This window comes from Thalassophryne amazonica, chromosome 11 (assembly GCF_902500255.1).
Source record: "Thalassophryne amazonica chromosome 11, fThaAma1.1, whole genome shotgun sequence".
Lineage (NCBI taxonomy): Eukaryota > Metazoa > Chordata > Actinopteri > Batrachoidiformes > Batrachoididae > Thalassophryne > Thalassophryne amazonica.
The window spans coordinates 89783070-89797220 of record NC_047113.1 but is presented as its reverse complement, the minus strand read 5'-3'; the positions used below and the strand labels follow the sequence as shown (position 1 = coordinate 89797220).

The 14151-nt window shown below is 43.6% G+C and overlaps 1 protein-coding gene across 3 annotated transcripts in view; it reads right to left on the bottom strand.

Moving 5' to 3' along the window:
* The window catches only part of si:zfos-2326c3.2 (misshapen-like kinase 1), a 249878-nt gene that overhangs the window by 84405 nt on the left and 151322 nt on the right, over positions 1-14151 (bottom strand). Inside the window, exons 18-19 of one of the 3 annotated variants that reach the window (XM_034182332.1) lie at positions 10118-10363; positions 7963-8097 (exon numbers count right to left, since the gene is read on the bottom strand). The exons of 1 other annotated variant lie outside the window; for it this stretch is intronic. In XM_034182332.1, the coding sequence (XP_034038223.1) occupies positions 7963-8097; positions 10118-10363 (381 nt within the window). The remainder of the gene's footprint in view (positions 1-7962; positions 8098-10117; positions 10364-14151) is intronic. One more of the 3 variants, XM_034182330.1, reaches the window with a different exon arrangement.

Here is a 14151-nt window from a genome sequence, read left to right as displayed (position 1 = left end):
AGAAACCAGTCATCATTTGCTTTATTATACATCTGTGTAGTTAATAAGTAAAATAATCTCCATGGATGATTCCCTGCTGCTGCTCGCTCCAAAAACTCTGTCCCGATTGTGAAATAAAGGACAAAAGAGACATAAGTCCTGCTCACAGGCTGCTACCATATACAGGACATGTTCATATCCTCAGTCAAACTCCAGACATCTCCACATCACAACATATTCAGTCCCTGATTGGTCATCGCAGCACAAAGAGACGAAAAAGTTCAGATTTTTCAACTTGGGGAGGAGGGCAACACACGTGACGCGACGCAATATCGCGCCACAAACGCGCAAAACGCTCAAAATCGCTTCACTCACGTCGCTTCACTCGCTTCACGCTGTGCGGTTTGGCACCAAAACGCGTCCTTACATAGGGATTACATGGCAACCTGTGGCTGCAGTCGCTCGCATCGCGCCCGGTGTGAACACAGAGAACGTAACTCCCGCGATAAACAAGGGACCACTGAGGAATTTGTACTCTATCCGGATTTGGTGTGACTAGTGTTAGGACTACAATACATGCCCAGTTTATTTTCGGTGTGGAGCACAGCGTTGTTCGCAAGCCCCCCCCCCCTTCTTTTTTTTTTTCTGCACCGGAGCCACCCATCCTCTGCGCTCCGGGACCTCCCACTTTACAAATTAAGCACTGGTCTTAACCCAGAGTCGCAGACCGAACGCCCCCCCACCCCGGCTAAAAATTGGTCCGCCCTGCCTCCACTGCAGAGATGAAAGATGAAACAAGGCTGTTTAAAGCAGAAATGAGGCGATAATCTGTGAAATGACGGAGGCACAGTGAATGCAGCAGGAGCAGCTCATCATGTCTGCTGCACTCTGATCACTTCTTCCTTCTTTTAATATGAAATAATGCTGAATTTATGTGGAAATGATGGTTGTATAAAAGCTTCAGATATCTGTGGCTGAGATAGATGATGACTGGAGTGCAGTTTTGAGCAGAAACGAGGCGATAATTGGTGAAATACTGCTGACGCTTCGAAATGGCGCATGTGCAGTGAAGGCACCCTTGAGTGTAAGCCCAGATATCTGACAAAGGAACCTCATTATACAGACAAGTTTTTAGATAGGTTTGTTTTATATGCTGTTTCTATTTTTATTTTGTTTGACATAGTTTGATCAAATAATAATTGAATCAATAATTGAAATCAAATTTTCAAATATTCATGTTCATTGCACCCAGAATGTTGGTACTGGTTGTTGAACTTTGCGGTGCGGTGTCATAATAACACACCAATCAGTCGCTCCGTGGTGTTATAACAACAAATCAATCAGTCGCCCCGTAAATCGTCATAGCAACGAATCAACCAGTTGCTCAGTGCGGTGTCATAACAACGAATCAACCAGTTGCTCTGTGCGGTGTCATAACAACGAATCAACCAGTTGCTCTGTGCGGTGTCATAACAACGAATCAACCAGTTGCTCAGTGTGGTGTCATAACAACGAATCAACCAGTTGCTCAGTGCGGTGTCATAACAACGAATCAACCAGTTGCTCTGTGCGGTGTCATAACAACGAATCAACCAGTTGCTCTGTGCGGTGTCATAACAACGAATCAATCAGTTGCTCCGTGCGGTGTCATAACAACGAATCAATCAGTTGCTCCATGCGGTGTCATAACAACAAATCAATCTGATGTTCTGTGAGGTGTCATAACAACGAATTAATCACTCACTCCGTGCGGCGTCATAACATCCGATCGGTTAGCGGCTCCGTGCGGTGTCACAACTGATCAATCAGTTGCTCCGTGAGGCGTCATAACATCTGATCAGTTAGCGGCTCCCTGCGGTGTCACAACTGATCAGTCGCTCCGTGAGGCGTTATAACAACAGATCTGTTAAGCCTGGTTCACATGGTAAGATAATTAGGCCAATATTGGACCCGATCTTCCTCTTCCGACAATCTTAAGGATGCCCCAACAAATGTGATGACGCATAATATAAGCTTATCAGATATTCCTGCCGTGTGTGGTGTGTTAAGAACGCACTGATCTGCTCAGAAGGACGTGAGGAGCTGAATGTGACGTGCAGCCAATCAGAAAGTGAGGTGATGGATGCATGGAGCGAAATCTAAAATCAAAACGGCTTACCAGAAAATCTAGTGGTCATGCTGTCTCCACTCCTGTAAAGAACGCCTTTTTTTGTATGTTTTTTTTCCCCCCTCTGTTGTAAATAGTCCACAACCTATCTCAGTTTGTTTATTGTGAAGTCACATTTAATCTCAAGAGATTTTGCGAGAATTCCTGTCTGATTTGGAAATGTTCGTGTGTGAAATCTGTTTGTGTGTGGTGTGTGTTGTTTTTACCGTCTGGCTGCACACCACACATTGTACGACCAAACCTGTCAGATCTTTTTTTTTCATCTCCATGTGTGTGGTCTCTCAGCTTTCAGAAACCTACAGATAATTTTAAAATCCTGCGATTGACAACACTGATATAACGGGCCGCCACTAGATGGCAGTGTTCTATGCATTTTGACGCCAGTTATATCACACGGCCTGAATTATAATTTAACAGACTTTTCGGCTTGGCAAATGCTTTTTTTTTTTCCACAAATTAAAAAAAAAAATGAAATTTTACAAAAGCATATTTATTGTAAACACCAAGACACGTTACATTGATTCACTTGTGTTGGATTTACATAGAATGAATTAGTCAACTAAACAGTATGAGCGGAGAATAAGTTTACCCATAATCCCTTTGGGCATCTGTGTGTTAATGCTCAAATCTTCAGAATTAGTGCATTATTTTAAAATTAACAGATGTGCTATATATCCACTTTGTACATTTTAAGAGTTTACATTAATGTAGTTATTCTATCCACAATAATTTGATTTATAAATCAAAACCATAAGTCAATTTCTTTCCATTTCAAGACCTCTGCCTCACGGCTGGACAACTATATGGTGTTAAGGAATAATGATTTCTTTTTTTTGTGGCAGTTTGGCAGACAGGCCTTTTCTGCTGGGGGCAGAGTTGAGCTTAGCTCCTCTTAGCTACCTCACTGCTGCAAAAATACATAGCATAGTTTTGCAATGTTACTAGCTATGTTAAAAAAAACATTAGCGGTCTAAACGTTATCGGAACTAAATTTATTGGAAGCTAATTGGTCCGATGATGGTTTTAAAACTTATCTGAAAAGCTAATCCGCTAACAAAAACATCAGCTTCAATAATTATCGGATATCAGATTAGCTGAACAGTGCCCACCACTGCCCACAGTTGACAGTGCATGTCAGAGCACAAACCAAACATGAAAGTCAAGGCAAAAATCTGGGGAATGATACAGAAATATTTCTGCTGCTTTCTAGATCCCAAGGAGCACAGTGACCATGATCCGTAAATGGAGTTCAGCTCCACCAGGACTCTTCCTAGAACTGGCTGCCCGTCTAAACTGAGCAATCGGGGAAGAAAGGCCTAAGTCAGGGAGGTGACAGAACCCGATGGTCACACTGTCAGGGCTCCAGCATTCCTCTATGGAGAGAGGAGAACCTTCCAGAAAGTGTTCGGAAACACCACTCTACTGAGACTGCACTGTTAAGAGTGTCCAGTAACATCATGATGTCTGCTGACGCTGGGAGGTGTACTGTGATGGTCCTCTTAGACCTGTCCTCTGCCTTTGACACGGTCGACCACACCATCATGGTCAATAGGCTGCGAGATCTGGTGGGGATGTCGGGCTCTCTGCTGAAATGGTTTACCTCCTACTTGACAAACAGGAGTTTTAGCGTTTCAGTAAACCATTGTAGGTCTGAGTCAGCTCATCTGCAGTGTGGCATACCACAAGGCTCGGTGCTGGGGCCACTCTTGTTTCTTTTATATATTCTTCCCCTTGGGCAGATAATTCAGCGTTTCAGTGATGTGTCCTATCATCTGTATGCTGATGATATACAACTATACTGCTCTTTTAAAACTCTTTAATGAACTGTCACAGGTGAAGCAGTGGCTGAATGGAAATAGCCTTCAACTGAACTCCGAGAAAACTGAGACACTTGTTGTTGCCCCTGATGATGCCATTCCCGGCATCAAGCAGCAGTTCCACTCCAATCCAGTTTATTTATAGAGCACATTTAAAAACAACAAAGTTGACCAAAGCGCTGTACAATGACATAAAATAAATAAATAAATAAATAAATAAATAGATTGGCAACAATAAAAGTTTTGAAAACAATAAAATCATCAACCCTCTAGTCAAAAGCCAAAGAAAACAAGTATGTTTTAAGACGAGATTTAAAAACTAGAGGTGGCTCCGCCTGCCTGATACAGAGAGGCAGGTCATTCCACAATCTGGGACCAACAACAGAAAAAGCTCTATCACCTCTACGTTTGAGCTTTGTCTGAGGAACTACAAGCAAAGCTTGATCTTGTGACCTAAGAGAACGTGATAAGGAATAAGATACGAGCAGGTCAGACAGATACCGTGGAGCAAGATCATTAAGACATTTAAAAACAAACAATAAAATTTTAAAATCAATACGATAGCGAACAGGCAGCCAGTGAAGGGAAAAAAAGAATGGGCGAAAGATGGTCATACCTCTGGGATCCAGTCAAAAGACGGGCTGCAGCATTCTGGACCAGCTGCAGCCGTGCAAGTGAGGCCTGGCTAATACCAGCGTACAGTATTACTACAGCAGTTGGGTGACTTGGGCTTGTCAGTTAAGACAAGTCTGCGGAATCTCGGAGTCATCTTTGATGAAGTAATGTCTCTTTCTGAGCATTGTAATAAATTAATTAGAAATTGTTTTTTTCACTTGCGGAATATCGCCAAGCTGCGACAGGTGGTACCTTAACCGGCTATTGTACGTCCAAAAATCTGCTGCGAGGCTGTTGACTCGTACAAATAGGACAGCTCATATTACCCCTGTCCTAAAGTCTCTCCATTGGCTCCCAGTTGAGTCTAGACTCACTTTCAAAATCTTGGTCTTGACGTTCCGAGCCCTTCAAGGTCAGGCTCCCGGATATATTAAAGACCTGATTCAGCCTTATACCTCTGCCCGTAGTCTCAGGTCTTCAGGTCAGAACCTGCTGATGGTTCCAAGAACCTGCTTTAAAACCTGAGGTGACAGATCTTTTAAAGCCACAGCTCCTCATCTCTGGAACGAACTGCCACCTTTCATGCATTCCCTGGAATGTGCTGAGACTTTTAAGAAGCATTTGAAGACTCTTCTCTTTAATAACGCTTTTCAGAACTGACCAATTGTTAACCTTGTCCTTTGTTTTATGTATGTTTTATTATTTTTATGGTATTTTAACCTGTGAGGCACTTTGTGACTTATGTCTGTGAAAGGCGCTATATATGAATACAATTTATTTACTTACTTAGAACCATCTCTGCAACAATCCACCAATCAGGCCTGTATGGTGGAGTGGTCAGACAGAAGCCACTCCTTAGTAAAAGGCACATGAGAGCCCACTTGGAGTTTGCCAAAAGGCACCTGAAGGACTCTCAGATCATGAGAAACAAATTTCTCTGGTTTGATGAGACAAAGATTGAATGGAGGCATCATGTTTGGAGGAAACCAGGCACCATCCCTGCAGTGAAGCATGGTAGTGGCAGCATTATGCTGTGGGGATGTTTTTCAGTGGCAGGAACTAGGAGACTATTCAAGATTGAGGGAAAAATGAATGTAGCAATGTACAGAGACATCCTGGATGAAAACCTGCTCCGTAGCGCTCTTGACCTCAGACTGGGGCGACGGTTCATCTTTCTGCAGGACAATGACCCTAAGCACACAGCCAAGATATCAAAGGAGTGGTTTCAAAACAACTCTGTGAATATCCTTGAGTGGCCCAGCCAGAACCCAGACTTGAATCAAAATGAACATCTCTGGAGAGATCTGAAAATTGCTGTGCACTGACGCTCACCATCCAACCTGATGAACCTTGAGTGGTGCTGCGAAGAGAAATGGGCAAAACTGCCCAAAGATAGATGCACCAAGATTGAGGCTGTAATTGCTGCCAAAGGTGCCAAAGGCTGTAACAAATGTTGAAAAAGTGAAGCACTGTGAATACTTTCCAGATGCACCGTACTTGAAGTCTAACACTTGGGGCAATATTTCTACCCTAACCCAGAGGGGAGAATCTACCAGTTTTCGACAGAAGACCACGGTCGTAGAAATGGTGGTGGTGATCAACATCACAAACGTTTTACAATCTGGCTCAAACCTGCCCAGTGCACAGGTCATTCTGATGAGACCAACAGAACCACATCTGCAAAAAACAGAGATGCAATTCTGAGGTCAACAAACTGGACACCCTCCAATCTCTGACTGCACTTTGAGATCCGGTCCAGGAAAAGTCACAAACAGGATTGGTGACATTAGCCCTGGTGGAGTTCAACACCCACCCGGTTGTATGCCTTTTCCAAGTCCATAAAACACATGTAGACTGGTTGGACAGTCCTACGTTGGGTAGATGGGCACTAAGTCCTAAGTAAGGCAGTTGGGCACTCCTAATCCCCCCCCCCCACCGCCCCATATCCATGCAAGGGTAAAGACGCTGTCCACTGTTCCACGACCAGTATCCAGTTTATCCCCTTTCAGTCTGCAGTCAAATCAACCCCAACATGAAACCCCATGTAACATCTTCAGAACTTAAGAGATTCTGATTTGTTTCAGTGCAACTTAAATTGGCAGATGTAGCTCAACACCAACAAAGAAACACACATGCACACACACACACATGCACACACACACGCACACACGCACACACACACACACACACACACACACACACACACACACACACACACACACACACACACACACACACACACACACACACACACACACACACACACACACACACACACACACACACACACACACACACACACAATACAACTGCCCTGAGCCCTGGTTGGCAAATATCCAAGCAGACAAACTGACTAACTATGACGTGGCTCATGACTGACCTATGGGCACAGTTGCTGAGGAACTGAATTCTGTTATTAATAAAAAAATAACAATAAACAAATTACCTTTGCAGGCACAATGTAATTGTCCTGTAGTTGCTGTAATTCAGGTGATCATCCTTATTTTTCCAGAGAGGAACAATACCATTCTTGTGTTTTCAGATGATACATGTCTCCCAGATGGAAGCAAGGACTGCATGCAACAGCAGCATAACAGTATCTCCACCTGCCAAGAAGAGCTCATCCCTGTAACCTTTACTGTCCTCAGTTGTTTCACCACCTTAGCAGTCTCCCTGAAATTTTGTGGTATCCAGCTGACTGGTGGATCAGCACAAGAGTTGTTCAAGAACCCTGCAGGAGACTGAGATTACATGTTGTACTGTATTGATTACTATACTGTATACAGCAGCTCTCCAGCTTCTTCCATTGAGAACTTTATCAATTTCTTTAGTTACACCATCTATAATAGAATACTATACCCAGTGAAGTCACTCTAGATGCTGAAACTAGGCTCCAGAAACTTATTGCTCCCAACTTTTTGTAAAGATAAACAGCATTAAGCTATTTTCACCATGATTACCAGATCCATGGAGACCGATGTGATACTGCCCTGTCAGTGCTAGGGCTGAACTGAAATCACCCATAAGCAGAAGAGGTGTAGTCTGAGACAACAGACAGGTCAACCAAATCTAAACATCTTCAGAAGCGGGAGGAAGCTGGAGGAGCTGGAGGGAACCCAAGCAAACACAGGGAGAACATCCAAACTCCACATAGGAAGGACCAGGTGGGAAGTGATCCTGGGACATTCCTGCTATTAGGCAGCAGTGCTAACGACTAAACCATCGTGCTGTGCTAATGTTCATGTCAACTCCTCCTGATAATCTGAACAACATAACAAAACATACTGAGCAGTGCTAAAAACAAAATACAAATGAAATAAAGGAGATCAGATAAGAAAATTCAAAATATAAGAAGAATGTTTGACATGCAACTGGTTTTAATACCTGGTTAAAGTGAGCTCTCTGCATAGCTGGAGTACAAGGGCTAGAACTACTTCCAGAACCCAGCGGAGAGTGCATCTGGCTGGGCAGACCAGCAGCCAACAACAGCCGAGTCAAATCTGACTCCTGGAAGTCCATCTAAAACATAAAACACGCGAGACTCAGCAAGAGACGTAAAACAGGAGACAGAGTGTGTTTGAAGCTGTTTGAGTCTACTGTTGAAACCAGTGGCCTCAGGAACAAAACTCCTGAGGATGTTCTACTTACTCTAGCAGACACTATAGGTCCATGCATACGAGGGCTGTCAATAAAGTAACGGTCCTTTTTATTTTTTTCAAAAACTATATGGATTTCATTCATATGTTTTTACGTCAGACATGCTTGAACCCTCGTTCGCATGCGTGAGTTTTTCCACGCCTGTCGGTGACGTCATTCGCCTGTGAGCACTCCTTGTGGGAGGAGTCGTCCAGCCCCTCGTCGGAATTCCTTTGTCTGAGAAGTTGCTGAGAGACTGGCGCGTTGTTTGATCAAAATTTTTTCTAAACCTGTGAGACACATCGAAGTGGACACGGTTTGAAAAATTAAGCTGGTTTTCAGTGAAAATTTTAACGGCTGATGAGAGATTTTGAGGTGATTCTGTCGCTTTAAGGACTTCCCACGGTGCGAGACGTCGCTCAGCGCTCTCAGCCGCCGTCGTCAGCCTGTTCAAGCTGAAAACCTCCACATTTCAGGCTCTATTGATCCAGGACGTCGTGAGAGAACAGAGAAGTTTCAGAAGAAGTCGGTTTCAGCATTTTATCCGGATATTCCACTGTTAAAGGAGATTTTTTTAATGAAAGACGTGCGGACGGATCCGCGCGTCGGGACGCAGCCGCCGCGACGCTCCGCCACAGGAAAAACACCTCTGTTGAAAGCCTTAAGGACAAGTTGGAACATGTCCTGCCTGTTAAACAATTTCTCATATACTCACTCCACTGAAAGCCATCAAAAGCCGCCTGGATTTTACAAATGGTTATCAACACGGAGGTGTTTTTCCTGTGCCGCCGCACCGCGTCGGCTGCGTCCCGACGCGCGGATCCGTCCGCATGTCTTTCATTAAAAAAATCTCCTTTAACAGTGGAATATCCGGATAAAATGCTGAAACCGACTTCTTCTGAAACTTCTCTGTTCTCTCACGACGTCCTGGATCAATAGAACCTGAAATGTGGAGGTTTTCAGCTTGAACAGGCTGACGACGCTGCCTGAGAGCGCTGAGCGACGTCTCGCACCGTGGGAAGTCCTTAAAGCGACAGAATCACCTCAAAATCTCTCATCAGCCGTTAAAATTTTCACTGAAAACCAGCTTAATTTTTCGAACCGTGTCCACTTCGATGTGTCTCACAGGTTTAGAAAAAATTTTGATCAAACAAAGCGCCAGTCTCTCAGCAACTTCTCAGACAAAGGAATTCCGATGAGGGGCTGGACGACTCCTCCCACAAGGAGTGCTCACAGGCGAATGACGTCACCGACAGGCGTGGAAAAACTCACGCATGCGCACGAGGGTTCAAGCATGTCTGACGTAAAAACATATGAATGAAATCCATATTTTTGAAAAAAATAAAAAGGACCGTTACTTTATTGACAACCCTCGTATGAAACAAAAAGAGAGGTCATTAAGGAGTATTCTCATTAAATACTGGATTCAACGTTCAGTAACCTGACCTGATATAACAGACTAGAAGTAACTGTACTCCAACAATTCAGCTTCATACTAGTAGATGGTGTCAAATACAGTAAATAAACCTTCAGCATATTTTGGCATTGTTTGTATTCCTGCTGACAGCGTATCAGGATACAAACAACAGGAAAGAACAGCGAGGCAGCTGTACTCTCATATTTACTGAACTGGAAGAGGATGTGGGAGTTGCAGTGGAAAATTACAACTGGAGGAAAAAAATAAAGCAAGAATAAAGTTGAATTAATTTTTTCATGTGGCATCAATAATAAGCAGGAATATCACCTTCTTCACAATGTGTATTTTTACTTTCACTAAACCTCTGCTATGTCAGGCAGACACAGACCGGGCAGTAAAGATGAAGTGGACAAACCAAGTCAAGGAGGAAAGATGTGGAATAGGATAGATGAAGAATACAGAGGCTGAGAGAGAGCAGTGTGTTACCACTGAGCGCTGGCAGTTTGCAGGGCGGCAGGGGGAGGAAGCAGTAGTAGACTCAGCGTTAGCTGTTAACTTCTTAACAGCTGCCACAGGCTTTTCTCTCTCCCTGTGTCTGTTGTCGTGCTGCAGTGACAGGAGCTGGGTTTGGTCTTTGGGCAGGGTGCGGTGGGATCTCCGACTGACTGAAGGCAACTGATGCTGAGAGCGCTCGGCCTTATGCTGAAGCAGCTGATTTGCAGCTACGGCCCGCTACGTCACAAACAACAGAAGCACACACAGAAACTGACCGAGCCTGGGAGTGACCATGTGAAAATGTCTGAGGTTCTGTGTGGTGTCAGTGCACAGTAGTGTACAAGGACATATCTGACAGTCTGAAATTTAATATGTAGAAAACTTCATCCTGTTTTTTTCTACACCAGAGACGGCTCCAAAAACCTGGATCCTTTGAGCTCTTTCCTGTGTTTCTGTCTGTTTAGCTCTGCATTACAAGAATTCAAGAGCTGTATATCAGTTCGGAGATGTGACATATGAAAAATGCCTGCTTGATACTGCTTTGGCTTTTGTCATTTCTGCAAACAGCAACATGAGCATGAAGGACACTGAAGCTACAGTTCAATTTTTCTTTTCTTGCTGTACTGGATAAGTGAAACTGCTTCTTAATGGTGCTAGAATCACAAAATCCTTACTCTCTGTGCCTCCCTGAACACCGTCCTTCCAGCATTTCAAGGCTAACCATCACACAATAAATCCCACAAGGGAGCTCTGAATCCAGTGTGCTCATACTTTCCCGTCTTTTCATATTTTCCTGTTTTGTATCAAACACTTATCCCACTGAGAAATCTGGTTCTCCATACAATTAATGATTTGAAGTGGATGACACTCCGTGGATTTACAAGGTGAGTAAGGTCATGCAATGCTATCCAAGAAGTTTTTTTTTTTTTTTTTTAATGAAAGGGGCCCTGCATGAAAAAAATGAGATGAGATGAGATATACTTTATTGATCTCACAGTGGAGAAATTATGTTTACTCTCCAGTTACCTCAGACAGCAATTAGTCCACAATTACTTGTTTACCGTAATAACGGCACACATCAGAATTAAAGACAACACATACACATTTGACATTGTTTATGTGCACTAAATTTGAAGAAGTCCATTACCTGAATTGAGGCAAGTGGGTGAAGGTCACGCAGCAACCCTGAGATGCGCCACCGTCAGCGTGGGGGGAAGAACGGGGACCAGCAGCAGCTAAAACTGCACTGCCCCCGCAGAATGGGGAAGGAGTGACGTGAGCAGAAGCCAGAGTGGGAGGGTGTTTGATGGGGGGTAGGAGGTGGGTGGGGGGAGGGAGTGGTGCATGCTTCAGTCCTATGAAAACAGTTTATTGTCTTGTGAGTTGAGATAAGAAAGAGCCAAATGATCACCAAGGCCAGAAGACATTCCTCTGGAGGAAACCAGTCAGGCAATTTGTTCTTCAGGCTTGATAAGTCTGCCGTGTTGTGGTTTGAGCAGTGAAAAACACTTTTACAGTTCCACTTGAACAACCAAATCCCAATTATGAATTAAGAATATTCACCGGCCTCCGAAATCTTCAGCTTCAACTGCAAGGCATGCATCAGCTGCGAGATGTCATCCAATTTGCGTCTGAGTTCAAGAGTCATCGCAGTCTGAGAATGCACTGCCTTGCCAACCTCGTTAATCATGACAGACAAGCAAGGGGCTGTGGTTCTTGATGGCGCCAATTTTCCGGTAGATCAGGGCAGCACATAAGCCAGAAAGTACCAGCCCTGCTACCATAAGACCACAAATGAATAAATCCTTGACGTCCACAACTGAGAAAGGCGCCAAGCATGCAATACGCCAAGACCCCCAGGAGTTGAGAACAGCCTGCAGGATACGTTCCATCTGGGCAGGTAGGATCCCCCAGTCCTGACCTTCTTGTAGAAAAAATGGTGTCAATAGCATTCAGAGAACAGCTGATCAATTCCATGGTAAATCCAATAGTAGTCCAATAGATCCAGTATCCAATATAATTTGAGGAATTCACAGTCTGGTGAGGTAGGGACTTGAAGGTTAAAGCAGAGAGTAGAGATAAGGCAGAGTGGAGGAGATGCAACCGCCCTCGTCGGAGACCCAAGCTAATGCTCCCATATTTTCCAGAGAATAAGTTGCACCTTTTTTTCTGAATGTGAAATTCACTTTTTAATACAGTGATTCCCTGAGGGTGAGTTGAACAATGGTCAGGAACACGTGCACACCACAGCCTGTGCTGTTAATGAACAAAATGTTGTGTGTTGGGGGGGTTTGGCTGGACATTTTGGTGTTCTTTTCTTTTCTTTGCTCTCCAGGTGGTATGCAAACTGATTTATTGTCTGTGGAGAAGGTGCTGGCAGAAGAGTCCTTCACCCTCATCAACGTGATGTGCAGCACCTGTGGATGGTGCTCACGTGCAACCTTAAAGACTTTCAGCTGAAGCAGATAATGAGATGGCGTTCTGCATTTAAGCCATGTGTGATTCAAGCAGAATTGCCGGGAACTCAACCTTGTTGCTGCTGTGTGACGATCGTTTGTCTAACATTGTGACGCTGAGGATCGCTCCAGGTTTGACGCACTGTGCCTGTTAAAGAGATGGGTGAGGGACATGCTCCATCAGCACACTTCAGAGGTAACTAAAGCTGTGAATGACTTTGAGTAATTAACAATAGTAATTTGGCATTTTGTACGCAGCTATATTTGAGCTACTCTGATAATTGTGTAAATTCGCTCTTCACAGCCGTGGCGTGCGGATTGATGGTCCTCCACGGGCTGTGAGAGCTGTTTCTGTAATTTGAGTCTGAATTAGAACCTGAATGTGTTTGCTGATGGTGTGAACCCTAAACAGTATTTGTGTGAACAGTGTTGACTTATCTCGCCTCTCATCCTTAACAGGCGCTGTCCGATTCATTAACCACCTGGGGGGTGCCGGCGGGAATTTCTGGGTCCAGAACTGTCGGGCTCCAATCCCTTGGGCGCTAGGAAGAGCACGTCGTCCTCCACCCCGCCAGGCTGTTAATTCACTTTTTGTTTATATTTGCACTTGAAATAAATCTGTTATGTTCTTTGGAACCGCTCTCTGTTTCTTTAGCGCTGGGTCCTTGTCAGACGCTGGTTCGCTCCTCTAACCTGCGTCCCAACATAACACAAAATGACTATTAAAGTCCAAAAATAAGCAAGACTGACAAATAAATGTATACTGGGCAACATATTGGATGTTATTTGATGCTGTTTGGACAAACTCATCAGATGCACATGGACTGTTGCCCACAGCGTTGGAAACACTGCAGTAAAAATGTGAGTCCATTCGATTTATTTATTTATTACAATAGCCAAGTGGCCTCTCTGTACATTTATACGTGTGTATGTGTGTGTGTATGGCTCATGACATTAAGTGTTTGGTATGCTTACATATTTTGGGTCAAGGGTGAATGCCGCCAAAACAGAACATTGGTAGGACTAATATTTTTGGAGAAACTAAAGCTATTAGCGAAAACCCTGAACAATGGACACTGATAATTACATTCTGGACTCATGTGTCATTCCAGCAGGGGGCAGTAAATCATCTATATATTAAAAGCATGTATGCGTGATTTTATTTAGTAGGTTTATTTTAAGTACATAATATAATTGTAAATATGTTAAAAATACATGGATGACACTAGAAAGTGAAAACACTTATTTCCATTGTGTTCCATTTAAAAATCAAATGACAAAATAGGAGTAATAAAATAATAGTAATAACAATACTAATACTGATAATAACAATAATAATAACAACAACAACAACAAGAGCAATCAGAAATTTCTGACACCCACAAATCCTGATTCGAATCACCTCCAAAATTCAATATAGCCTTCCATGCCCTAATATCTATCTGTGGTGCGCATTTGGTGAGAATCCGTGAAGTAGTTTTGATATAATCCTTCAAAGCCTATATAAAATGAAACTTGATCCAGAATCCGGATACAGATCCAGATCACCTTCAAAATTCAATGGAGTCT